Below are 25,452 nucleotides of genomic sequence, written 5' to 3'. Positions count from 1 at the left end.
TGCTGAAAATTTCTTTCTTCACACTTTTATTTACTATTCACGCAAAGCTTTTCGAAAGTGTACACTTTTTTACGAAAGTAGATAATTTATACCTTTGATACTCTATATACACAAATCAAATAATAACAAACCTATCTGTTACTATTTGAATTTATTACTATACTATACTATTTTATTATTATTTTATTTTTAAATTAATTGATATATCAAATCAATACTTGTACGTAGTAGTTTTAGAATCTTTATATCAACGGCACAGTAGCAATAGTTCGATAAAAAGATACTTGATACCTTTATACTCTATATTTAAAAAAAAAGATAGGAAGGAATACGAACCAACTCGATACCACAGTTGACAAGTAGACCGCCATCTTTTGTTGAGATATATTATAATTATCAATCGTACTTTAACTTGTTGCAAACAGCACTACAGCACCAAACAACAACAACAACAACAAACGATTATCGTTAATTAATACAACTTTATACAAACATCATCATTTCCCCTTTTTATACTTTCTACTACTTTATTATTATATAATTAAAACAAACCAAAAATTAGATAAAAAGATACCACAATCAAATATTTGGTTTTAATTAATAGTAATGGGAATTCCAGCATTCTTTAGATGGTTGGTAGATAAATACGGCAATGTAATTACACCAACCAAAGAACCACGTGACTCTGATGGATCACGTCTCAAATGTGATTTTTCAGAGCTGAATGTAAATGGAGAGTTTGATAATCTATACTTGGATATGAACGGTATTATCCATCCTTGTGCACATCCTGAAAAGGGACCCAAGCCAAGGAACACTCAGGATATGATGGACTCGATCGTCGAATACCTCGACCTCTTGTTTGCCATTATCCGTCCACGTAAGCTCATCTATATGGCCATTGATGGTGTTGCACCACGTGCCAAAATGAATCAGCAACGTGCCCGTCGTTTCCGTGCCGCCTTGGACTCGCGTATCACCAAGGAACAAGCTGCCAGAGACCTCATCGAGCGTCTCAACAATGGCAGTCTTTCACAAGAAGACTATGACGCCATCCAAAAGGACGGTGCTGAAAAGTACCACTTTGACTCTAACTGTATCACACCAGGCACAGAGTTTATGGCATTGGTCGCACTCACTCTCCGTCAATATGTCGCCGAAAAGATATCGACCGACCCTGCATGGAAGGACGTCAAGGTAATCATCTCAGACGCCAGTGTACCGGGTGAAGGAGAACACAAGATTATGGAGTACATCCGTCACCAACGTTCTCAACCCGACTACAACCCCAACCTCAAGCACGTCATGTATGGTTTGGATGCCGATCTTATTATGTTGGCGCTATCGACACACGAAGTCAACTTTGACATTCTTCGTGAGTTTATTGCTCCACCCAAGGGCAACCGATTTGGCACGCCCGCACCTACCCCATCCAAGGATGTCGACGAGGACGAGGTCAAAGATTTCCTCGTCAAAGACTACCAACTTCTCAATCTAGCCATTTTACGTGAATACTTGGACACAGAACTCAAATGCAACCCACCCTTTGAATACAACGTCGAACGTATCATTGATGATTTCATCTTTATCTGTTTCTTTGTCGGAAATGATTTCCTTCCACATCTTCCCAGTCTTCAAATCAACGAAGGTGCCATCGATCGTTTGATGCGTATCTACAAGGAGCTCTTGCCAACTTTTGAGGGTTACCTGACAGACAATGGAGAGATTGACCTCGATCGTCTCAGAAAGGTGTTTGTTCGTCTCTCGAGAGAAGAGGAAGACATTCTTTTACGTAGAAAGAAAAAGGAAGAACGTTTTGCACAAGGTCGTAACAATAGATTCCAACAAACTGCACGTACCGATATCACCGGCACTGCAAGCTCACAACAACTCAATACACAAGTCAGCGAAAGACACAAACAAGCAGCAGCCTCTATCCTCAGCGATATCTTCCAACCAGTCGCCGCCGACACTGAAGAAAACAACCCAAAGAAAAAGGTAAAGACTGACCATCTCTCCAACAAGGATGCAGCTCAACAATTAAGAGAAAATTTGGCAAAGGCAACTAGCAAGGGTACCAAGGATCAACTCGATGCCACAAACAGAGAAGCCGCTGCTCTTCTTCAACAAAAAATGAGCAAATACAATGAAAAGAAGCGTGTTGTCAAAGTCATTGACATTCAACAAACTCCAGAGGCTGCCGAAACCAAGGATGACAATACCAAAAAGAGAAAGAAGAAGGAAACTGAAGATAAATCGGCAGCAGAGGATCAAGATGATTCTTTGGAAAAGAAACTGTTTATTCATAAAATGAAAGATGTCAACATTGGTTCTGAAGGTTGGAGAACAAGATATTATGAACATCATTTTGAAACTGAACAACCACAAAATGAACTTGTTAGAGCGTAAGAAACATAGAATAGAGCTAAAAAGAAAAGATAATATATTTACTAACCTTTTCTTTTATTTATATTTTTAGAATTTGCCAATCATATGTTGATGGTTTAGCTTGGGTATTAAGATATTATTTCCATGGTTGTTGTTCATGGGGATGGTATTATCCATATCATTATGCTCCATTTATTTTGGATTTGGCAGAGAATGGATCGATGATTGTTGAACCACAGTTTGAATTGGGTGCTCCATTTAGACCATTCCAACAACTCATGTCTGTACTTCCAAAGGCCAGTGGTCAGTTTGTTCCAAAGCCATACAGAACCATGATGGGTATCTCGATTGACGGAGAGGACAGAAACGATGTCATTCTTCATTTCTATCCAAACGAGTTTTTGATCGATGTCGCACCAGGTCAACCCACTTGGAAGGGTGTTTGTCAATTGCCATTCATTGACGAAAACGAATTACTCAGTGCTCTCAAACCACTCGACAATTCACTCACCGAAGATGAAGCATTTAGAAATAGTCATGGTACCGATTTAATCATCTCTCACAACTCCACCTCGATCGGTTCAACTACCGATCTACCTCGTAATTTGGAAAAGCCCGATCAAATCTTGGGTACAATCAGTCCAGTCATTCCAGGTGTTGAAAAGCGTCTCCCACCACTTCTCAGTGCCAAGGTTTTCACCTACAAAAATCCAGAACTTGTCAATGAATCCACCTGCGGTATTCTTCCAGGTGCCATTCTTCAAAAGGTTAATTTGGAGCAATACAGAACAAGAGGCATTCAAAACTCTTCTGCCAATCGTATGATCAACCATGAATTGGGTTCCAATCAATACAAGAATAGAAATCAACAAAATGGTGGTAATTTTAATAGTAATTTTAATAATAATAATTTCAATAATAATAATAATACTAGTAATCAAAACTATAACAATAATGGTAATAATAGAAATTATAATAATAATCAAAACAACTATAATAATAATAATCAAAATTATAACAATCAAAATAATAATCAAAATTATAACAACCAAAATTATAATAATAATAATCAAAATTATAACAACAATAATTGGAATCAAAATCAAAATAATATGGGAGGCAATAATTGGAATCAAAATCAAAATTATAATAACAATAATTATAACAATAACCAAAATTATAACAATAATATGGGAGGTAATAACTGGAACAATCAAAATAATAATATGAATAATTGGAATAATAATAATAACAATATGGGTTATAACAATAATAACATGGGTGGTTATATTAATAATAACAATAATTATAACAATAATAACCAACAACAACAACAAGGTATTGTAAATATGAGTGTGGAACAAAAACAGACTGTATTAAACAACATGATGTTGATGATGAAACAATACAATGAAGGCGCAAATAACATGACCCCACAAGAATATAACCAAATGTCAACAATGATGAATATGTTGCTACAACAACAACAACAAGATTTACAACTAGTTCAAAATCAAAATCAATTCAATGTTGGTAGACAAAACAACAACAATGACAATCATCACAATAAGAAATTCAACAATAACAATAACAACCAAGGAGGCTATAATAATCAAGGCGGAAACAAAAATTATAATAGCAATCAAGGTGGAAACAAAAATTATAACAATAATAATAACAACAATAATTATAACAATAATAATAACCAACAACAACAAGGAGGAAACAAAATGAAGTATAATCCATTTGCCAAATCAAAAAAATAAATCAATATTTAAATTAACTAATTATTAACAATTATATATTGTTTATTATTATCTTTTGTTTTTTTTTGTTTTTTTAATCATCAAAAAGATTCTTCTTTGACATGAAAGCTTCAATTTCTTCAACGGTTCTTGGAACGGTTGAGGAAAGGTTGAGAGAACCGTCAGCAGTGACCAAAATATCATCTTCGATACGAACACCACCAAACTTGCGGAAACGAGCAATGACTTCATGATTGAGGAACTTGCTCTTGACTGGATCGGCCAAGGCAGAGTTGAGGAGATGATCAATGAAATAACAACCTGGTTCGACTGTAATGACCATACCTTCCTTGAGTGAACGAGTGGTACGGAGAGAGTTGACCTTTGGCTTGGCATCACCCAAATAACCACCAACGTCGTGAGTCTCAAGGCCCATAAGATGACCAAGACCGTGTGGGAAGAAAACAGATCCAATCTTGTTCTCGACCAATTCGTCGATGGTACCAACAAGCAAACCACCGGCTAAAAGGTGTTCGAGGATGATACGCTCGGCAAGCTTGTGCATCGAGATCCATTCAACACCTGGTTTCATGGTGGCAATGACAGCACGGTTGGCAGCCAACACAGCATTGTATACAATCTTTTGGTCGTTGGTGAACTTTCCGTTGGCTGGGAATGAACAAGTAACGTCAGAGGCGTAACCGTGGTATTCAGCACCCATATCATAGAGACACATAGTACCGGAACCAATGGTCGAGGCATTTGGTTCACCAGCGTGTCCGTAATGGAGTACGGCAGAGTTGGCGTTGGCGGCACAGATACAAGTGTAGGCAACGTTTCTGCATCCGTGGTCGTGGTAGATGTGGTACAAAAAGATGGCTTCACATTGGTATTCCTTCATGCCTACTTTAATCTTTCTCATCACCTCCATGTGGGCCTTGCATGTCGATTCGACAGAGTATTTGATGACTTGTACCTCCTTGGCAGTCTTGATGACACGAAGCTCGGCGACGTATGGGTATGCCAACTTGTGGTTGACAGAGAATTGGTCAATACCCTCAAAGGTGGTGAGATCAGAGGTGCTTTGACTGTCAGAGTTGAGACCTTGGACAGTGTAGATGGTGTTGGTGTTGTTGGTCATAAAGAATTGGGTCAATTGATCGGTAAACTCGACATGGTCAACCAAAAAGATCTTTTTGTAGTAGTCTGGTGTGTGGATTTGTCCGAGCCATGTAGCATATTCGGCTGGGAGACGTGGAATAAATAATGTAGAGACTGCCTTTTTATCAGCATTCAATGAAATAGTACCATAACAGTCTGGCATATCACTACCAAATGCCCAAAAGAACATTTTCTCCTGAATAAACATTGGTTCTAGAACAGAAATAGAAATAAAGAACATTAATTTCATTTTGAATCTTTCTTGAACAAGTTAAAGTCTTCTTACCTCTATCAGTTTCATAATAACATTTTGATTTACCTCCTTGGAATAATACAAAAGAATTTGGTTGAATATCCTTTTCTATAAATAAATAGATAGGCAGATAGATGTATTATGTTAGGTTATTGATCATGTGATGTATGTTTTGTTTGATTGTTTTCTAAAATTTATTCATACCATTTGAAAGAATGCTTTCAACTAATCTTTCACGATTATCTCTGTGAAGACTCAAGTCTACCTTGAGTGTATTATTACCCAACCAGTAATAACCAGGGGAATAGTGAGAATCCTTGTGTAAATCTTCACAACACTTTGTTGAATCCATATCTCTCTCTAATAATATTATTTAATGTACAATGAAACTTGTAGGTAGTATATATATATATTATATTTATAAAAGTTAAAGAAGTAGTAATAGTAAAAGTATTATTACTTAAGATTTCAATACTGCAGAGTATACTTTTTAATTAAAAGATTGAAATTGAAGGAGTGAATAGAAATTGATGTTCTTCCCAGCTTGAATTTTCTGTCTAAAAACTTTTTTGTCTGTTTTTCAATATTATTTTTCCTGGGCCTCCTCTTTTAGGTTTGAAAAAACCGAGTATTTAAAACTCCATGGATGGTCGTTGCAGCAGCAGACGAGTGTCAGAAGTGATCTAAAAACAACATTTTTTACTTTATCATAATCATTCATTTTTATATCTAGATAGATACAAATAATAATAATAATTATATAATTATAATAATAACTCACATTTTACTTTAATTTATCATGTACAAATCAATTATCTTTTTCGCTCTTTTATTGGTTGCCGCTATTGCTTCAGCTGACACTGACAACCTTGTTGGTGGTATTTGGAAGAATTGTGGCCAATCAAATGATATTTTCCAATTGGGATATGTTGATATCTCTCCATCTACACCTGTCAAGGGTAAACCACTCACTGTTTCAATCGGTGGAAATTTAAGTATGTGTTAATCGTATATTAATTTTAAAAATATCAGATAACTGAAAAAATATTAATAATTAATGAATCATTTTTCTTTACAGCTCAAACCATTACTGAAGGAAGCATGAAATTATTGGTAAAGTATTCTTTCATTACTTTAATTAACAAGACTGATGATCTTTGCAAAACCTCTCCATGTCCAATTGAAGCTGGTTCATGGAACAAGACTGTAACTGCTACCATTCCATCATCTGTTCCATCTGGAAAATACACTGCTACCGTCTCTGCAGTCGATCAAAATTCATCTGAAGTATTTTGTCTCTCTGTTGCTTTTGGCCTTTAAAATTAAAACAAATGGAGAAATAAAAATTCACCCTCTTATTTATTGTAAATAAACATATATATATTTGTTTATTATTATTTATTATTTATTAAATTGATTGTTGGTTATTAACTCAATTTGAATATTATCTCTTTTAATAAAAACTATTTTTTTGTTGTTCATTGATCGCATGTATGTTCCAATATGACCGTAACCCATATTGTTTAAATATTTGATCTCTGATTCACAAACATCGAATAGTGATAAAATTATAATCTTGTAAGCCTTGGGAGACCTCATGTCCAAATGGCCATCTATACGATTGTGATCGTATTTATACTTGTATCTTGATTTTCTATCTTCAACGACGTAGAAGGTAAATTTAACGACACTCTTTGGAAGCTTGAAAACTCTGTCACTTGACCATACATAAACATGTCGTAGGTTTGGAAAATCTGATGACGTTAGAACAGGATCGGCATCAGATGTAGTACTAAAATAAAAGTAGGAAATGACTTGAAGATTTCTTTTGACCTCTTTACTGAGACTGTTCCAATCGAATGGGCTGGGGAGGATAATCTTGGTAAGACATGATGTCGGTTGAATAAGACTGCCAAATATAAAAGGACTTTCATAATAATAAAAATGCTCATCCTCAGAGCCGGTTGGATCCACAGTACTAAGTTTCCTTACACCTACCCTTTCCAAGTTGATTGATTTCAGATGTGCCCCTGTGTTGAAAAGGTTGATCAAAACTGATTCGGTAACTCGACCACTGAGACTAACCGATCTGAGATTTGGCATCAAATTGATCAACAAAGTGATAGGCGCAGGTGTTGCAAATAAGAGTGGTTCGTTGATGTATAGCTTTTCAACATTCTCGAAAAATGGTTTGGCAAAGGGTATTTGTGTACTGTTCATAAAGAATAGTGATGCTGAAGGTGATCTAGGAGAGACTATTGTCAGTGTCTTTGGTTTTTTTAAGAGACAATAGTTGTTGTTGTTGGTGATATGACACCAAGTGTCTTTGGAAGCATCCATTACAATATCGGTAAAGATGTGATTTGAAATAAATGCAAATACTCTCTTACATAGCAATGCCATACTACACATCCATCTACAACTATCTCTTGATACTTTGTCTTGTTTGACCAATACAAAGTTTGGTTGGTGTCCATTGTCAAGATTGAATTGATGAAGTGCACACAATTGATCTCTTGTCAATGAGTGTTGGTTGATATCTTGTTGGGCACACAATCTTTTATGAAGTACCGACCGGAGTTGAGGATCGTCTTCGGATGGGGTAATATTGGTAAGTTGGCAATACTCTGTATATATTTGCTCGAAGAAACTAACTTCTGATCTAGTTTCGTGAGCTCTTTTCAAAGCATCTTTATTGACACAAGTACATAGAGTACGACTTGCCAATTTCAATATACGTTGTATTATAGGCCACGGTAATGAATATGTACGACGATCATCATCCTCTTCTTCTTCTTCCTCTGCAATTGTTGTTGTTGTTGCATTTATTTCATTCTCTACTTCTTTTTCTTCTTCATCTTTACTATCTTTTCTATTCATAATATAGGGTATAACTTTTGTAATAGTAATAGTAATAGTATCGATTGATCTTTTTTAGATAAATAATATGCAGTAGAAAATTGGGTGTCTTTGAGAAAATCCAAAGATTCAAAAATAATAACAATCAAATTAAATGTCTGTTTGTGAAACAAAATATACAACAATAATAAGAGAGTTTATTATTACTTTGATTTTGACACTACTACCGACGATGGCTATAGTGACGATAGCCAATTTGGTTTAGAAAAGTTTCAAACTTTTTGTAAACTTGTGTTTCTCTTGCCTCTTCTGGCAAGTCTTCAACAAATTTGATTAAACTATCTCTAAACACCTTTTCACCTTCCTTTAAAATACAATCGAATCTTTGTTCCATCAAATGCGATGTATTGTTGATACTGATCGAACTAAGATACTCTAAAAATATTTCCTGTTTTCTTGCACATCTTGCAATATCTTCATTTCCCTTGTCCAAACAAACAAAGTCTATTTGTTGTCCCCATAATTCACTCATCACTAAAAAAAGATAGAAAATAATGAATGATTAATATATATTATTTAAATTATATAATTTGTTGTTGTTGTTTTGTACACATACAATCATTCTTTTGAATAAATAAAGCTGTACCAAATTTTCTTTGTTGTTTTGAGGCAAATGTAGCAGATTTGACAGCAGACATTACGTTAAAGAAATTATCGTCAACCAAACTAAACCCGACAAACAAGAGGTGTTTGGTGATTAGACTTGATTGGAGGATACCAGATAGAGCCTCGCGTTTATCTCCATATCGGATATAGTCTTCTCTTGTGATGACAATATCCATTGGGTTGGAAACACATCCATGTAATTTGAGAATCCAACGTTTTTTATGATCGCTGTTGCTGATCAATGACTCGTATGGCAGAACCACACAAGATGTGCCGACAGACGTACTAGCAATTTCAAAACATCGGTCATAGTTTGTTGTAATAATATCGGTGGCTGGTGTCGATGCCATTAGGAAATGGGTTAATCCTGCATGAGACACTTTCATTAAATTGGCAATCTCTTCTTGCATTGGTATATTGATTTCATTGTACAGGTTTCTGTGTAACTCTGAATAGACTGTATTGGAGATATAGTCAAGTGGGTTTTCAGCTCCATCCTCAGCATTGGCAGTAATATTTGGCGATGTCGACGACGACTTATCAGCTGTCCTTTTAGTCACATCGTCAACTGTCGGAGGAGAGTATTTGGCAAGTGCCTTTTTCCAACGATTTTCAAGGACTGTTGCACGATCCAAATAATGAAGTTGGTCCATTGCTTTCACCTCGTCTTGTGTCATTCCCAACTTTTCACCCAACATGTTTAACAATCCAATCCAAGTTGGTAGACCTGCACTTCTGCTGCATCCAGCACCCAAGAACAACGCCAATTTACCTTGATCCAACATCTTTGCCAACTGTGATGCCTTTTCCATCATTTGGTCACCCAACAGTTGGTTGTAAATATACGAATAGTCTTTGTCCTGAGACATCATCTCTCGTCTTGCATTACGTGCAGCCGTGTACATTGGCAATTCGTTTGTCACCAACACACAATCATATTTCCATACACGAGTAGCTTTGTACAATTCCTGTAACAAGAGTGATAGGATTGATCCTGCTATAGACGATCCTCCACCACCACCAGTTCCCAAGATGGGAAGTGCAACCAAATGCTTTGCTCTTCCATTTTTAGGTTTTGGTTTATTCTTTGCCAAATCCTTTCCAACTTCATTTAAAAACTCTCTTGCTCCACTTATATACCATTCAGGTCCAATCCTCTCATAATAATGAAAGTTTGGTACTACTGTTGTAAACCATGGTTGACTAAAAGTAGCAAAATATAAATAAATAAATAAATAAATAAATTATAAATATGTTTTGATTATTTAGTTACCTTATATTTGGATATTCAGTTGGCCAACTTTGACATTTATAAACTCTACTGATACCACGTTTAAATGGTTCAGGTGGAACACTCATCATAACTTTGTTTCTAATGTCGGCTGGAAATGTTAACCAATCATTCTTTAGCCAACTCGATAATGCTACACGCATCATTGAATGATTCGAACAAGGTACCATCTTTACATCACATACCAATTTAGTTAAATCTCCATACAATAAAAATACATGGCCATCCTCAACCGACGCCTTTGGCATTTCAAATTTAACCTTTTCTTCATTTTTACTAGATACTTGCATATGGTCTAGATATCTTATATACTCTTCTTTAAACCCTGAAATGTTTTGATCTGCAGTCGTAGTAGTACCACTAGAAGAAGAAGAAGAAGAAGAATCATCATTCTTTTTCTTTTTAACAAATCCTAAAAATGATAATAATTTATCTGCTTTACTACTACTACTACTTGGTTTGTCTCCAATATCGGTTGATGATGATGAAGTAGTAGAAGTACTTCTTTTAGGTGTATTTTCCTTTTTAACTCTTGTTGTTGGTGGTGGTGGAACTAATAATGGTGGTTTTGGTAATGTTGGTTGATCTGGTTTGGTTGTAGTGGTCGTGGTGGTAGTTGTTGTTGATGTTAATGTTTCCTCTCCTTCTCCTTCCTTTTTAGTTGTTGGTAAAGTTGAAAGAGGTGGAGGGTTACCAGCACTACCAGTTGATTGAGACAATGATGATGATGACTCTGAATGAGTTGATACAGAACTAAAACTTTTACCAAGTTCTAGTGTTACGGCGGACATGTCAAAATCATCATCTTCAGTGTCGTCAGAATCAGCACCACCAATATCTATGTTCATTTTATCTTCAGTATCCAATTCATTTGTCGATGAGGTTATGTTGGTTTGAGTGGTTGAGGTTGAGGTTGTTGATGTCTGATCAGAACCAAATAACGAGTCTGAGCTATTACCAATTTCACCAGATGATGATAGATCGTCGATAAATGATGGAGGAGGTGTCAACCTACCATTGGAATCGTGAAAATGAGACTTTTCCGGTGACAGTATCATTTGGTTCTTTTCAATCAATAGAGCTTCGAGGTTTGCCAACTTGTCATGTGGTGATTGGTGTTCCAGTTCCGATATCATTCTCAATTGATCAAACTTTGAGAGATGAGGTGTCAATGGAAGGTACTTGCCACTTGGTGTAGGTAAATGTAGTTGTGGTGTTACAATTGATGTTGGAGTTGTAGGTTGTGGAGGTGGAGGTGGAGATTTAAATTGAGTTGGTGAAAGTACTTCATCTTCTTCTTCTTCCTCCTCCTCTTCATCATGATCATTATTTCTATGTGGTGATTGTATAATGATTTCTTTTTTTAAAATGTTATCATCTTGTTGTTGTTGCTGTTGTTGTGGTGGTGTAATTATTGTCGTTGTGGTTATACTTGTTTGTTGTTCTGTCGTAGGAACTGTTGTCGGGGTTGTAATAATATGCTCTTCCTCCTTTGTATCAATTGATTGTATTATATTGTTGCTGTCAACAACGTCGTTATTATTCGATGATGAAACAGAGTCTACTGCTTTATCATCTTTCTTTACACCATTACTATCATCATCATCATCTTGATTATTATTATTATTATTCTTATCGGTTTCTTGTTTATTAACAATGATCGAATCCATGGTCTTGTTGTTGGTGTATGTGTTTATTTAAATATATGTAGTATTACAAGAGTGATATGTTGTTTGTTATTATATGATTACTATTATTCTTTCACTCGCGAGGACACCTTAATCAATGATGGACGGAATTGAATAATTGGACTGCAATTGAATAAATTTCATAAAACGTTGGCCAAACAACAAACTACCTCCCATCCGAATCTATTTTCAAAGTAGTTTCTCAGTCTTGAGAACCAACACCACCATTATTATTGATGATTCACAGTACCGTTATTCTCTCTTAATCTTTATCCAGCATGTCGATAGATTTCAAAAAGGAGATTGAAGCAGCTATTGAAGATGTATCATATGGAGTAAAGGAATTAAAAGTATTGGACAAAGACCCAAGATCAGATGTCGATGGTGGAGTTGTACTCTTTAACATTGAATGTCATGAACCATTATCTATATTGATTCGAATGTCTATGCATGAGGGATTTAGTGTATGATTATTAAGAAGAGAGAGAAAGAAGAAAGAGCTAACTAGATCTAAAACTAACGTCCGTCTCTCTCTTGTTTTGATAGCTTATCGAATTAAAAGGTGAACTTGATCAAGAATCATCTGCTAAACAAGATCAATCTCGATCATCACCTTGTACACCACCTGTATTTGATTCACTTCCTAATATAGTAATGTACTATAGTCATTCATTTCAACAAAAATTCAATGAACTCTTATTTAGTAAATTGGCTGGACTAAATAGATAATAATGGACCTAAATCAAACCAAATATATTTAAATTTATATATGTGTATTTATTAATTATTATTATTTTTGGAATTTATATTATTATTATTACTTTGATGTATATTATTCGGTCGATCTCTGTTGTTATTTATTTATTTATGGATTATTTCCATTTCTTTTTTAATAATTTATCTCTTCTAATCTTATTGGTGATAAGGGTCATAATAACCAATAATAAAGAAGTGGAAACAAGTGCAAAATGATTGAAACTTGGTGAAAGAATATCGTAAGAGGTGGAGATTGCAATCAAAGAGCCAAAAATATCCAAACCGTGTGCAACTAAAACTGCTGTTGACTCTAATGATGTACCTTGAGTATTGATTGATTGTAATAATGGAATCTATAGTAAAAAAAGAAACATATAAAATTATTATTTACATATCGATATTTGTTTGTGTTTATGATTACATACAGAATTATTAAGAGTTAGATACATGTAGGGTGGGAAATTTAATAAAGAATGATAGGGAATTAAACCTTCTTCTTGATCGTATGGGGTTGCTTCACTTGGATAGGGACGACGAGAATCAATCCATTTCTTTTCGATTGGCATAATTTGACCGTTAGCCAAACCAACAAGAACTGCCTTGCTTGTAATACCCTTGGTTGAAAGTGATAATTGTAAGGTTTCAACAATAAATGGAATGGTAAAACTCTTTTGACTAATAATTAAATTATCACTTTGACTTGAATCAAATGATGTAATTGTTTCCCTAAAAGAAATCAAAAAAGATTTGTTAGTATTTTAAATCAAATAATTATTATTATTATTATTATTAAATTTGCTTCGTACTTGTTCCATTCAACATTCTTTTCAAATAAATCTATTGATGAAATGGTTTGCTTATTTAAAGAGGTATCAAAAACTGAATAGATGACACTGTTTTCAAGATGAACGATTGGAATGTGACCACCAGCATTGGAATGGGTGTATTCCTTGATGATGGCACCACTGATAGAGTCGATCAAATAGATGTTGGCCAATGAGGCAGCCTTGTCGTAGGTGGCCACCGAGATGATGTTACGGTTGATGTACTTGGGCAAGAGATTGCGGTTACCGAGGATAATGGCTGGTGAGACAATAATCTCGTGTGGGTTGGTCTTGCCGACAGCTACAACCTTTTGGTAGAGCTTGCCAAAGTTGATGCGCCATGTTTCGACCGACTTGAATGATCCTGTACGACCATTGGCCATCGATTCGATTGAATAACCGCGGATAACAGACTCTTGATGATCGATCAAATAAAAGGAAATCTTTTTGAGGAGCTCCCAGTTGAAACGTGTCTCGGCAGTCCATGGAGACACTTGTACAATGGGTGGAGCACCTTTACCTGGGTAGTTGAGTACTGTGATAAAGAGATTCTCTCCTGTTGCAGCTCCTTCACTCGCATTGACATTATTGTTGTTGGATGCACCCAAAGAGTCGATAGGGATGACTGCAGAGTGGAGGACTGGTGTACCGTGGACGATAGTGTAGGAGAGTTCTTTACCAGAGACAGCGTCGACATGAGTGATACGTGCACGGTGGTGCTTGGCACCGGGACGTCCACCTGGAACATCATCAAAGTTGACATAGTGAATGATGACAATCTCGGCACCTGGGTGCTGAGACTTGGTGACGTGGAGTCGAATGTCGTCGGCAACCATAACGTATTGAGCCAACGGCTTGACCCACATGATACGTCCCTTGTCACCAGTCTCTAATCCAAATGCGACACCTGCACGTGTGACAACGACCAAAATCTTGTCGGTCATGCTGTCACCCTCACCCTTGAATTGGTTTGGTGCAACTACCTCGTCACTCGATCCAACGATCGATCCAAAGACCGACGACAACTGGATCGACAAACGTCGGAGCAAGTGTGCGACAGTCGACTCGTCTTGAGCACCGTGGAACTCTTCTTCGAGCTTTTGCAACTTGGACAAGTCCTTTGGAGGGATATCGATAAGTTCGCTGGCAACAACTGCTGCCAATGCCTCTTCACGCTTCCATACCTTTTCAACAATGTTGTCCTTGCTGGCCAAACGGTATCCGGTCAATGACCAGTCTCTGGCAACTGCAATAACCGTCTTTGCGTCAACTGCCCATACTTGGACAAGTGGACTGTCTCTGTAAAGATTGTCTGGCAATGTGTAAACTACCTTTTTGTCTTCCTTTTCAACCAATACAATCGTGTTGTTGTTTGGTACGACCAAACTACCACTGTCACCAGTTAAAAGTAACTGTTGTTGTGAATCCTTTTCCAACTCGAATACTTTGTTGACACCTTTGTAAACGAAACGATTGTTGACAACAAAGTATGGACTAGGTTGGACGGATGCAGATAGAGAGTCAACTTGAGCATCGACAGTGACAGCTTGGAAACTATCGACTGTCTTGCCATTGATCTTTCCAACATAGACAACATTGGCACCTGGAACCATAATCACAATCTCTCCAGTCGATGTAACAATGTGTGTTGGCCACAACTTGTGTTCTGAACCATCTGGTATCACCTTGATTGACTTTTTCTCTTGGGTAGATTCACCAGTTAACGGGTTGATAGTATCAACATAAAAGGTGGTTTTATCGTACGAGAACAATGTATCTGGTGATTGTGAACGAACAAAGGTTACACCCTCTCCAGCAGCCTTTCTCTGCCACACTTGATTTCCATTCTTTGATGACAACAATACAACACTATTGTCACAGGTAACTCTCAACTCGCTTAAATGATCCTTGTCAATATCCTCTACAAAGACAACACCACCTTCACAATGATCATTTGATGCAATATAATTGTTCCAAATCACCGTACCATTCTTTCTTGACCAATATCTAATAATATTACCAGATGATATTGTAACAAATGCTAATTAATAGAAAAATAAGAAAAGTTAATATCACATCTTTTATATAGATCCATATATCTCTATTCTCCTTTCTCCTTTCTCGACTTACTTGATGATTGTTTCTTTAAAGATAATAATTGAACAGTCTTTTCTTGTCTTGGTAAGATTTGTCTCCAAACCAATCTACCAGTAGTAGCTGACAACAAACTAATAATGTTGACAGTGTCTTTTGGATCGTTGCTCTGTAAAACCGATGATTGTGCCAAGAAATACTTGTCATCGGTATCTTCAATCACTATTGCATTCTCTACTTTCCCTATATTATTAATGATCCTATATATATATATATATATATATAATACATGTATATAAACAACAATGTCAATTCTTCTTCTTCTTCTTTGCTAGCCCGATCACTGTGTGTGACACATACCAATTAGATACACCATATTGTTCTTCATACATTGAATATACAGCAGTTGAACATAATATGATTGATATCAATACCAATAATATGGATGATATGCTAGTATATATTCTCATCTTGTCTACCTATATCTATATCTATATATCTTTTAGTCTCTCTTTGTGTCTGACTCGATTGATGAGAGGACCTCCCAAACTTGGCATGTTCATTTTTTGATCATCACCAAAAGAGTTTGTTTTTATTTTATTTATTTTTGCTACCAAACTTTGTGCATCAAGGAATTGACCTAATATTCAAATTTCAAAATATATATGTATTATTTCATTAAAAGAAATATAGAGATAGAGAGAAAATATAAAAATAAAATGATTAATTTTAAAGGTTATTAGACATTCTTAGCTTTTGATCAAGTTGTAAGTGTGATATAATATGAATAGTTGCTCTCTTGCAACACCCATTCCTGTTCAACGAGGGGAATATATCTAGGTCAAATTCTAAAGAGTAGTACTCTTCAATCATACAACTAAAGAACCCACGTCAACAACAATCCCAACAACCTAATAAGATCAAACACTACTGTTACCTTTCAAAAACAAATTGGAATGTTGTAACTCTAACAAACGATCAATAATTTATATTCTTTCCAACCATTTTTTGATGTCTAAAATAATTATGTTATCAATGATTTTCACCATCAAAAAATGGTAGGAAAGATATAATTATTTCCATCAAAGTAGTAGTAAAATCAATATATCCGTACAAAAATAAATCATTGTTCATTTGGTATCTTTCCAGTCATTACCCCCTTCTTTCCTCTATTCTACCTATTTTCGTGAGGATTTACTTTAACATTTTTCCAAAAGAATCACCAAACCAAATCAAATTCATGTTGGAGATATCAATCATTGCAAATATGTGGATCAAATACGATGTCATCGTATCGAAATATTATTATTAATAATTTGTAATTTACAAATTACTCTCTACGACTTGTATTATTTATTCCAATTCATTTCCAACGGCTTTACTCTTTAATTCTTTTTTGACAGTATATCCCGATGCTACTTGACTATCCTTTACAGCTAGTTTGGTCTTTATATAAACATTGTTACCAATGATTGATCCATTAATACTACATCTATAAGATTTTAAAAATAGAAAAAAGGTTAAAATGTGATTTATCAACTACCTTTTTCTCTTTATCATTTCTCTTCTTACCCATCTTCAACAGTAACATGATCCATAATGATTGCATTTTCAATTCTAACAGAGAGACCAAATTTACAGTGTTTACCAATGATTGATTTCTTGACGCTAGACTTGGCACCGAGGACAGTAGCCATACCAATGACACAGTCGGCACCGACCGAGGTAGGAGCAACCTGTACGGTTGGATCGACATAGTTGTTCTTGCCTCTTGGTTCGTGTGGCTTGATAGAGCTGGAAGCACCACGAGCAATATCATTGTTGACTGCTCTGTATGACTGCAAGTTGTTAATGTTGGCACAGTAACCGTCGCGTGGCATCAAATAGGCCAAACACTTGATCGTGCCCGTTGTGCTTTGGTTGATGTGATAGGATGGGTTGAAGGGACTGGCCGACGAAGACATGGACAAACCAAGATCGTGTAAATAGTTGAGTGCAGTGGCTGGCAAATGGTTGCCGTGTCCTGGAACTTGACATGACAATAAATAGGGTATCAAGTGATTCTTGATGCTGACAAACTGTATATTTTTGCTCTTTTGATCTTCTGCAATCAAATCAATCACCCATCTTGAAAAGATATAGAATTGTGCATCTTGTAAATTATTATTAAATACTAAATTTGGGAAACTAAATCAAATATAATTAGTATATATATTATATATCTATCTATCTATCCTCTCCTCTCCTCTCCTCTCCTCTCCTCTCCTCTCCTCTCCTCTCCTCTCCTCTCCTCTCCTCTCCTCTCCTCTCCTCTCCTCTCCTCTCCTCTCCTCTCCTCTCCTCCTCTCCTCTCCTCTCTTACTGTTTCAATAATGATTTAGAGATTGGAATATCATCTTCAATTTCAGTTGCTCTTTCCATAAACAAAATACGTTGTGCGTTTTCATCGAGTGCAATGTAATCGACAAATGAAGTATCGATAGATTCTGATTTGGTTGGTTGAGTTGGAGCTGCGGGTGGTGGATTCAATAGCACTGTGAATGATGCATCGTTGCTTCTATGTGAGTCTGCCATCTTTCTAACAAATCCTTCATCGGCAATCAAGTTACCATTCATAACGATAAAGTTTGGTGTCTATAAAAAATGAATGAGAATGAATCAGTATAAATGATACATTTGATTGTAAATCATCATCCTATTCGTCTTACTTTAATCTTATCTCTGATTCTATATAATATTTCACCAGTTCCAATTTGATCCTTTAATACAAAGAATTCAACTTCAATCTTTCCTTTGTAAATCTCTAATACGAATGGTCTAATCTTTGATTGATCAAATTCATTGATAACAACCAATACAGCTGTAAAAGAAGAAGATGAAGAAGAAGAAGAAGGAAGGAATAAGTACAATAAAGAGAATACTTTATCAACTCAACAACAACATACAATGAAATCCAGCCTTTTCTAATAACTCTAATTGATATGAAATGAGTGGTCTGTTGCAAACTGGGAGCATCGAATGAGGCAAGTCCTCATCGATTGGTTCGAGCTTGGCATTGGCCAGCTTTGTTGCAAGTAAAATGACTTGATATTCAAATGACATTACTGTTATTCTCTATCTATCTATCTATCTATCGATCTATCTGCTTTCTATTATTAATTTATGTTGAAACAAACGACGACAATGATCAATCTTCTCTCCGTCGCGAACTTTTTATGGTTTTAAATGAGAGAAAAACTTCATAATTGGTCTACCGTGGCTTGTGCTGAACATCTGCTAGTAGTATGTTGTTTGTTTTATAGTTAAGTTATAATAACTTATTATTTGTGTCAATAGAGAAAGAGAGAGATAGAGATAGAGAGATGATAGATCAAAAACAATCAATATCTATCAAACAAATAGAAAGAATTGAATATTGTGTTTGAAATTATTTGAATCACGTGCTCACAACACCGAAAGACGATAGTGCAGTGAGTGAGCTCACTGTCAACACAACAAGAAGAGGAGTGAGCACTCTCGTTCACACATTGTTTAGCACACTCCCTCATTTCTTCATTTCGCATGTGTTGTTGTTGCAATTTAAACAGACACACAATAATATTATTATTATTAATTTTCAATATAATTGTCCCAATTCATGTAACATTTATTTTTACAATTTAATATTTAATTTCTATTATCAATTTAATTCTCCATTCTTCATTGCATTACAATCTTTATAATTTAAATTAAAGATAAAGATAGAGTTATAAACATAGATAGATAGATAGATAAAGATATAAATATAAATATATATATTTATACACACAACACAATTAAAAAAAACAAAACACAACAAATTATGAATGAACCATTAAAATTGAGAAGTTGTGTAGGAGCACTAATCTTTAATGAAGATGGACAAGTATTACTTGGAAAGAGATCATCTGTAAAGAAAACTTCTGTTGGTAGAGTATGTAGATAGATAGATACAGACATACATAAATCACAATTAACTAATCCAATCTACATTATTATTATTATTATTAGTGGCAACTACCTCAAGGAGGAGTAGAAGTTGAAAAGAATGAAGATTATTATGCAGCAGTGGTAAGAGAGATCAAAGAGGAGGTTGGATTATCGATCAATTCAAATTGTCTACGTTATGTGTCCAAGGTGAACCACCCCATCACATACACGTATGCACCCGACGATCCTGAGAATACAAAGAGAAAGTTTAGTGGTCAAACCATACACTGGTATCTCTTTTACATGCCAGCCGACAAAATAGCGAGTGTCGATCTGACCTACGAAGCAGAACCAGAGTTTCAAGAGGTCAAATGGTATGACTTTAAAAAGTTTGTGACCGATGCAGACATGGGTGTCCCCTTTAAATCTGAAATGTACAAACAATTGTTTTTGGAAACCTTTCCCATTATCGATCATTATCTTATCGATGTCAAAGCAACTATCATTCAATCTGGTGGAAAAATTGGAAATACATCTACCGTTGATAATAATAATAATAATAACCATAAAATTGATACCTAAATATTAATAATAATAATAATAATAATAATAAGTAATTGTTTTTTTTTTCTCCAAACCAACCATTGTACAAAATAAAGATAAAGAAAAGGTTTTTCGAGATATTCATCAAAATAATCTGGAATCCACAGAATTCACAGAATAATTTCCCTGTCTATCTCTCTGTGTGGATAAGATCCAAAGAGGGATCTTATCTCGTAGAGGTTAGTTCCTACAGAATGAAAGTGTCGACACTTACCATTTCAATTGATTAATCCTCAAGATGATTAAGAGAACAGCCCTAACCTTAACACACATCTTATCGTCTGAAACATACACTACCACCACCTTTTATTAACCAAAAGACACACTTTTATCACCATTTCATTTAATTTGTAACCCTTCACACAATCGAACATGCCAACAAGTTTGTTTGTTGCTTTATTGACATATATGTTTGTATTAATCGATGTCAATGGATCAAAGGGCTCTTTCCCAAAACAAGTAATATTGACAGCAGATCCAATTCCTGCTTTGGATATTTCAAATCTGGGTATCTTTCTTTTACAGCGTATGCATAAATGACCCATTCAAGGCAACTGATAGGGGGAGGGGTTTGGATGAACAAAAGTGATTAATCACCACATCGCCATCATAGTGGGCAAAAACGGGCGGGTTGTGGTTTGGAACACCACTGTGGTGAATGGGTGAGTGGGGATTTCCTTTATTCATTCATTCATTCATTCCTTTATTTAATATTAATTAATTGCCTAATAGTATATTGCAATGCCAACCATCGTGCAGAGGGGGTGTCAATCTGCTCATCACCCACTATAATAAATCTGCCCACTCTCTACTACGACTAGTACTATCGGGAGAGGGGGGGTGCAGAGCTGGCAGAACCATGGTTGGTATGCTTCTCCATTTATGGCACAATGGTTAACCCACTTTGAGATTTATTATAGTAGTAGTGGTGCTTGTTGGTCAAAGAATCGATTTATGTCATATTTGGGGAGGGAGGGTGGAGTGCACCCCTAGTATTATACTTTAGCATCTATCATAGATGTTGGAATCTTCTCTCCATCACTTCTTCTTCTGCTCTGTTGCTGCGACTACTGCTTATTAATTAATAAAAGTGTAGTGACTACTACTTCTACTTCTACTACTACCGACCACCACTACCTCCTATCATACCACTTTATTTTTAATCAACCAACAAAAAAGTCTAATAAATTAATTGTTTGTTTGGTTTGTGTACTTGTGACATCACTTTTAATCAATCACACACACACACGCTCATGATCATCATCCGAGTTTCCTCTATTGATCAATAACAACCCATCTTCCCATCTTTTCAACCTACCTCTTTCATCATCATTCCAATAAAAAATCAATAACATTGTGTCACAAGCAACAACAGATACGAACACAGTCAATCAATCAATCGATAGTATTAATAATAATAATAGCAAGGGTTGGTCAAAGTAAAGTAGTTATTTATATAAATAAATTAAACAAATAAATTAATAAGAGAGAGAAAAGAAATAGAATCTTAGATTAATTGTAAAGTATACATTTCATTCATATGGTGTCTACATCTTTTTTGTGGATGGATCTATTTGTTTAAAAATGGAATGTTTTTTCATTTCCAATCAATATCAATTCTCAAAGATATAATAATTATCTCTTTCTCTCCTCTTCTCTGCTCAACACACAATACATACATATTACATTAATTAATTTGAAACCTTAAAGTCATTATCCATTACAAAAAGTATGGAATACCAATGGGAGAACAAAAAGTCCGACATTATAATATATTGTAGCAGCAATCTGTAAAGATCTTTGTTATTTTAAAAATATGCGCAGAAGTTCCCTTGACAAATTGTTGATAGCAGTCAAAAATGTAGGAGTGATGACCAAGACAACAAGTGGGGATGGATAATAGAATCAATCACTACAATCACCCCGAAAATACCCCTCATCACCACCACCGCCACCACTCTACCAACACTACTACTATTGCCAACATCATAAAACCCTACCCCCTCAATTTCCACCTTCTTCCTTGATTAATCAATTGTTGCCATCCACTTTTTTTTTTTTTTTTTTTTGGGTGTTTGGTATTTTTTTTGTTCCACCTACCTACCTACCCTGTTCTGGGTGTAGGATGGGTGGGATGATGTCGATTAAAATATATACTCTACCATCACATATCAAAAGAAGAAAGAGAGGTGGGTATGATAAATCTAGGTGGTAGAGTGGGGGTGGGTAGAAAGTAAATGCATTGCAATTTTTCCAATTGGAAGCAAAGCAGCAAAGTTTGTTGTTTGTATTGGAAAGACTCCAATTTTATCACTTTTTGAAACAACAAACAAGTTTCATCATCATATTGTTGTTGTTGGTATGTTTCACCCAAATTCCAGACAGAAGCAAAAAATACATTCAACAGCATTAATTAATTAATTGGATAATTGTCGCACCTCACAATCTACTCTACACTCCTCTCTCTCCCGCTCGCTAGTTTTTTGTTTTGCGCTATAACAACAGGTTCATTCAAAACGAAGCAAGGAAGGAATGATTATTAAGGAGATCCAAATTAATTAATTAATATATATATATATATATAAACCAACCAACCACATCTTTCTCCGTCCATATATACTAGTACACCAACCACCATTACAGCTCTACACCTACCTATTTCCAAAATAGATAATCAATAATTTAGACAACCTAAATTATCTCTCTACACTTTATCTCTACTAATAGAACCAACTTTGGTTGATTAAATCAATCATCAACACCACCAATACAACTACCACCACCTTCGGAAAAAGTATATTGACAGTGATTAATTAATAGCTCTAGTCGTTCCCATCCATTTATTCACATAAAATACACGTATCCCTAATCCATCATCTTACCAATCTATTCCTTCTCCAGCCTACTTTTTTGGATTAGCAGCATCAGCCAGCAACATACAACACCAACCAGCCTATACCTATCTACTATCTATTGTTCCCATTCATCATTTATTCATTCTTTTTTTTTCTGTTTCCATCACACTTGATATACATCATCAACAACATCAACAACAACAACAACAAACACCCGAAAATTATCCTAAAACAAAAAAAAAAATAATATATCTGATTGAAATCCATTCTAATCCAAATTATTTTCCTTATTTATAGATTCAATTAATTAATTTGTTTCACCAATCCTCTCTCCTCTTTTTCATCATTATCATCATCAACATTACCACCAAATTTCATTCACCACTACTTGTCCCGACTTTACTGATTTATTGTTGGGTATTGATATTATTTTTTTGATGTTGTAATCAATCAATCCATCCATCACCAATCATAAATCAACCCATCATTTAGTCTACTACTTACGACAAAAGTGAAAGGAAACCACCAACAATCAATATTTATAATTTATTTATTTATTTCCTTGTCCATTTCAAAATTTTGACAGTTTTATTCTCAATTTAGTCCTGATCAGAGAGAGAATATTCATCATCATCATCATCAGTCAAATCACCAATCAAATCAATCACCAAATCCAACCAACAATATTTATTATTATTTATTTATTTATTTATTTATTTATTATTTATTTTAAAACCATTGCCAGCATTAGGTAAGGTAGGTCGAACCCTCAAAACATCCAAACGGTAGATTTTTTGGTAATTCAACAGCCAAAAGAGCAGTGGCAGTGATCATCATTATCATCAAACCCACCCTCTCCTCACCACCTACACCAATTATTTATTTTAATCATACTAGTTAGTAGTTTTACAGTCCTGGATACTTTTAAGAGTAGTTTGAGGGAGTGTATTATCATTATTATACCCACCCGGAAAATCAAATTTTGAAACGTAAATATCAATCGCCAATCACACAAATTATAATTAAATAATTCAGTTGAAGTTAGCTTGTCATTGTATCTCTACATTTTTGAAGAACCAAAACACTCTTTTCGCGCGCCCTATGGATCTTTCAAATTAATTAATTTTAGAGATATTTTTTTTCAATTTCAATTTGAAAATAGGGGGCCACATCAGACGAGCAGCCCCCAACTAATTATAAGAACTTCACTCCCCTTTATCTTTATCCCTCCCTTCCTGTCCCCTCTCTTTTGAAAATATCATCATCGCATTGCTAACAGCAGGGTACTTCCCTTCCTCATTCAAAATATATCTTATTATCATACATCTCTAGTGACGCAAATCAGAAGAGTACTAGTAGCAACCATCAACAACAGCAGTAACAGCACAGAGTCAGAGTTATTATTATTATTATTAGGCATTAGCATCAGGAAGGGGTCGTAAATATTATATTATATTATATTATTACCTCAACCCATTGTGTCGCCATCTTCCTTTATAAATATTCATGAACTATCACCATCATCATGTAAGTTGTATGAAATGAAACAAACTAAACAAACAAACAAACAAAACAAACAAACAAACAAAACAAATCTAAAGAGTCTCTATCTATCTTTTGTCGAACGAATGCGAACAACCATCCTCATCATCATCATCTTCATCCAGTATAAGTGATGCCCAAAAGAAGGGTCTTTTCCTTCCTCCTAACCTTGACCTCATCCGAAATCAAATTGCAAAAGGGAGGAGCTATCTCTAAAATGAATGGGGGCATGCAATCCATCGAAATTTTTTCTTTAATTTTTTTAGCAAGTGCGTGCACAGCAGACTTGGAGGAGGAAAGGAATAGGACCTTATTTTTATTACTTTTTTAGTTAATAGTTCCATTTTATTTTTGTAACACCCACACAATATCTCTCTCTATCTATTTATCTATCTATCTTTTTTTTTTCAGTCGAGTTAGATCTATCTTGTTTAGTCTGTCTCATTTTACTCTTTTTTTTTTTTTTAATTAATTAACCACAAGCAATCAACCAACCAACCCAACCACAACCACAACCACAACCAACTCGCTCAACTTCACACTCCCTATAGTTTTAAGAGAATACGATTTTCAAGTTTGAAACTACCAACCAGCATATCGGCAATCTGGGTATCAATTTGATCTTTATATGATTTGATTCATTCCCCCATTGCTTTTTCAATAGTATTAGTATTAGTAGTAGTAGTAGTAGTAGTAGTAGTAATAGCAAGCAGCAAATAATACAATAGTAATTAAAGAGGAGGGAGGAGTTAACGTCAATCATCCTCTCCACTCCGCCT

General features: G+C 35.2%; 10 protein-coding genes across 10 annotated transcripts; 6 read left to right on the top strand and 4 right to left on the bottom strand.

The window, feature by feature from the left end:
• Positions 1 to 606: 606 nt before the first annotated feature.
• On the top strand, positions 607 to 4,154 carry xrn2 (5'-3' exoribonuclease; the record flags this gene model as incomplete). The annotated part of the gene is made up of 2 exons (XM_004350724.1): positions 607 to 2,405; positions 2,480 to 4,154. The coding sequence occupies 2 exons, from the start codon at positions 607 to 609 to the stop codon at positions 4,152 to 4,154; spliced, it is 3,474 nt and encodes a 1,157-aa protein (XP_004350775.1).
• A 73-nt stretch (positions 4,155 to 4,227) lies between these two features.
• Positions 4,228 to 6,268, bottom strand: pepD (peptidase D; the record flags this gene model as incomplete). The annotated part of the gene is made up of 4 exons (XM_004350723.1): positions 4,228 to 5,490; positions 5,534 to 5,655; positions 5,752 to 5,905; positions 6,251 to 6,268. The coding sequence occupies 4 exons, from the start codon at positions 6,266 to 6,268 to the stop codon at positions 4,228 to 4,230; spliced, it is 1,557 nt and encodes a 518-aa protein (XP_004350774.1).
• Positions 6,269 to 6,346: 78 nt separating this feature from the next.
• Positions 6,347 to 6,867, top strand: DFA_11828 (uncharacterized protein; the record flags this gene model as incomplete). The annotated part of the gene is made up of 2 exons (XM_004350722.1): positions 6,347 to 6,542; positions 6,626 to 6,867. 2 exons carry the CDS (start codon positions 6,347 to 6,349, stop codon positions 6,865 to 6,867), a joined length of 438 nt encoding a protein of 145 aa, XP_004350773.1.
• An 81-nt stretch (positions 6,868 to 6,948) lies between these two features.
• DFA_11827 (uncharacterized protein) lies at positions 6,949 to 12,033 on the bottom strand (the record flags this gene model as incomplete). Its single annotated transcript, XM_004350721.1, has 4 exons — positions 6,949 to 8,476; positions 8,685 to 8,940; positions 9,023 to 10,275; positions 10,346 to 12,033. 4 exons carry the CDS (start codon positions 12,031 to 12,033, stop codon positions 6,949 to 6,951), a joined length of 4,725 nt encoding a protein of 1,574 aa, XP_004350772.1.
• A 296-nt stretch (positions 12,034 to 12,329) lies between these two features.
• DFA_11826 (uncharacterized protein) lies at positions 12,330 to 12,780 on the top strand (the record flags this gene model as incomplete). The annotated part of the gene is made up of 2 exons (XM_004350720.1): positions 12,330 to 12,515; positions 12,598 to 12,780. The coding sequence occupies 2 exons, from the start codon at positions 12,330 to 12,332 to the stop codon at positions 12,778 to 12,780; spliced, it is 369 nt and encodes a 122-aa protein (XP_004350771.1).
• Positions 12,781 to 12,923: 143 nt separating this feature from the next.
• On the bottom strand, positions 12,924 to 16,195 carry DFA_11825 (uncharacterized protein; the record flags this gene model as incomplete). The annotated part of the gene is made up of 5 exons (XM_004350719.1): positions 12,924 to 13,160; positions 13,233 to 13,533; positions 13,614 to 15,672; positions 15,762 to 15,985; positions 16,086 to 16,195. The coding sequence occupies 5 exons, from the start codon at positions 16,193 to 16,195 to the stop codon at positions 12,924 to 12,926; spliced, it is 2,931 nt and encodes a 976-aa protein (XP_004350770.1).
• Positions 16,196 to 17,078: 883 nt separating this feature from the next.
• eIF2b3 (eukaryotic translation initiation factor 2B) lies at positions 17,079 to 18,827 on the bottom strand (the record flags this gene model as incomplete). The annotated part of the gene is made up of 5 exons (XM_004350718.1): positions 17,079 to 17,217; positions 17,298 to 17,912; positions 18,088 to 18,359; positions 18,434 to 18,585; positions 18,671 to 18,827. 5 exons carry the CDS (start codon positions 18,825 to 18,827, stop codon positions 17,079 to 17,081), a joined length of 1,335 nt encoding a protein of 444 aa, XP_004350769.1.
• Positions 18,828 to 18,950: 123 nt separating this feature from the next.
• Positions 18,951 to 19,150, top strand: DFA_11823 (uncharacterized protein; the record flags this gene model as incomplete). Its single annotated transcript, XM_004350717.1, has 2 exons — positions 18,951 to 19,007; positions 19,028 to 19,150. 2 exons carry the CDS (start codon positions 18,951 to 18,953, stop codon positions 19,148 to 19,150), a joined length of 180 nt encoding a protein of 59 aa, XP_004350768.1.
• A 416-nt stretch (positions 19,151 to 19,566) lies between these two features.
• On the top strand, positions 19,567 to 20,255 carry DFA_11822 (NUDIX hydrolase family protein; the record flags this gene model as incomplete). Its single annotated transcript, XM_004350716.1, has 2 exons — positions 19,567 to 19,677; positions 19,755 to 20,255. 2 exons carry the CDS (start codon positions 19,567 to 19,569, stop codon positions 20,253 to 20,255), a joined length of 612 nt encoding a protein of 203 aa, XP_004350767.1.
• A 429-nt stretch (positions 20,256 to 20,684) lies between these two features.
• Positions 20,685 to 25,294, top strand: DFA_11821 (uncharacterized protein; the record flags this gene model as incomplete). Its single annotated transcript, XM_004350715.1, has 5 exons — positions 20,685 to 20,802; positions 22,058 to 22,137; positions 24,548 to 24,569; positions 24,940 to 25,003; positions 25,249 to 25,294. 5 exons carry the CDS (start codon positions 20,685 to 20,687, stop codon positions 25,292 to 25,294), a joined length of 330 nt encoding a protein of 109 aa, XP_004350766.1.
• Between the last annotated feature and the right edge of the window lie 158 nt (positions 25,295 to 25,452).

Source organism: Cavenderia fasciculata (genome assembly GCF_000203815.1).
Source record: "Cavenderia fasciculata unplaced genomic scaffold Scf_EUAJFUG02HR96I-5, whole genome shotgun sequence".
NCBI classification, from domain to species: Eukaryota; Evosea; class Eumycetozoa; order Acytosteliales; family Cavenderiaceae; genus Cavenderia; species Cavenderia fasciculata.
The sequence above is the reverse complement of the archived record's forward strand: the minus strand, read 5'-3'. Positions and strand labels throughout refer to the sequence as shown.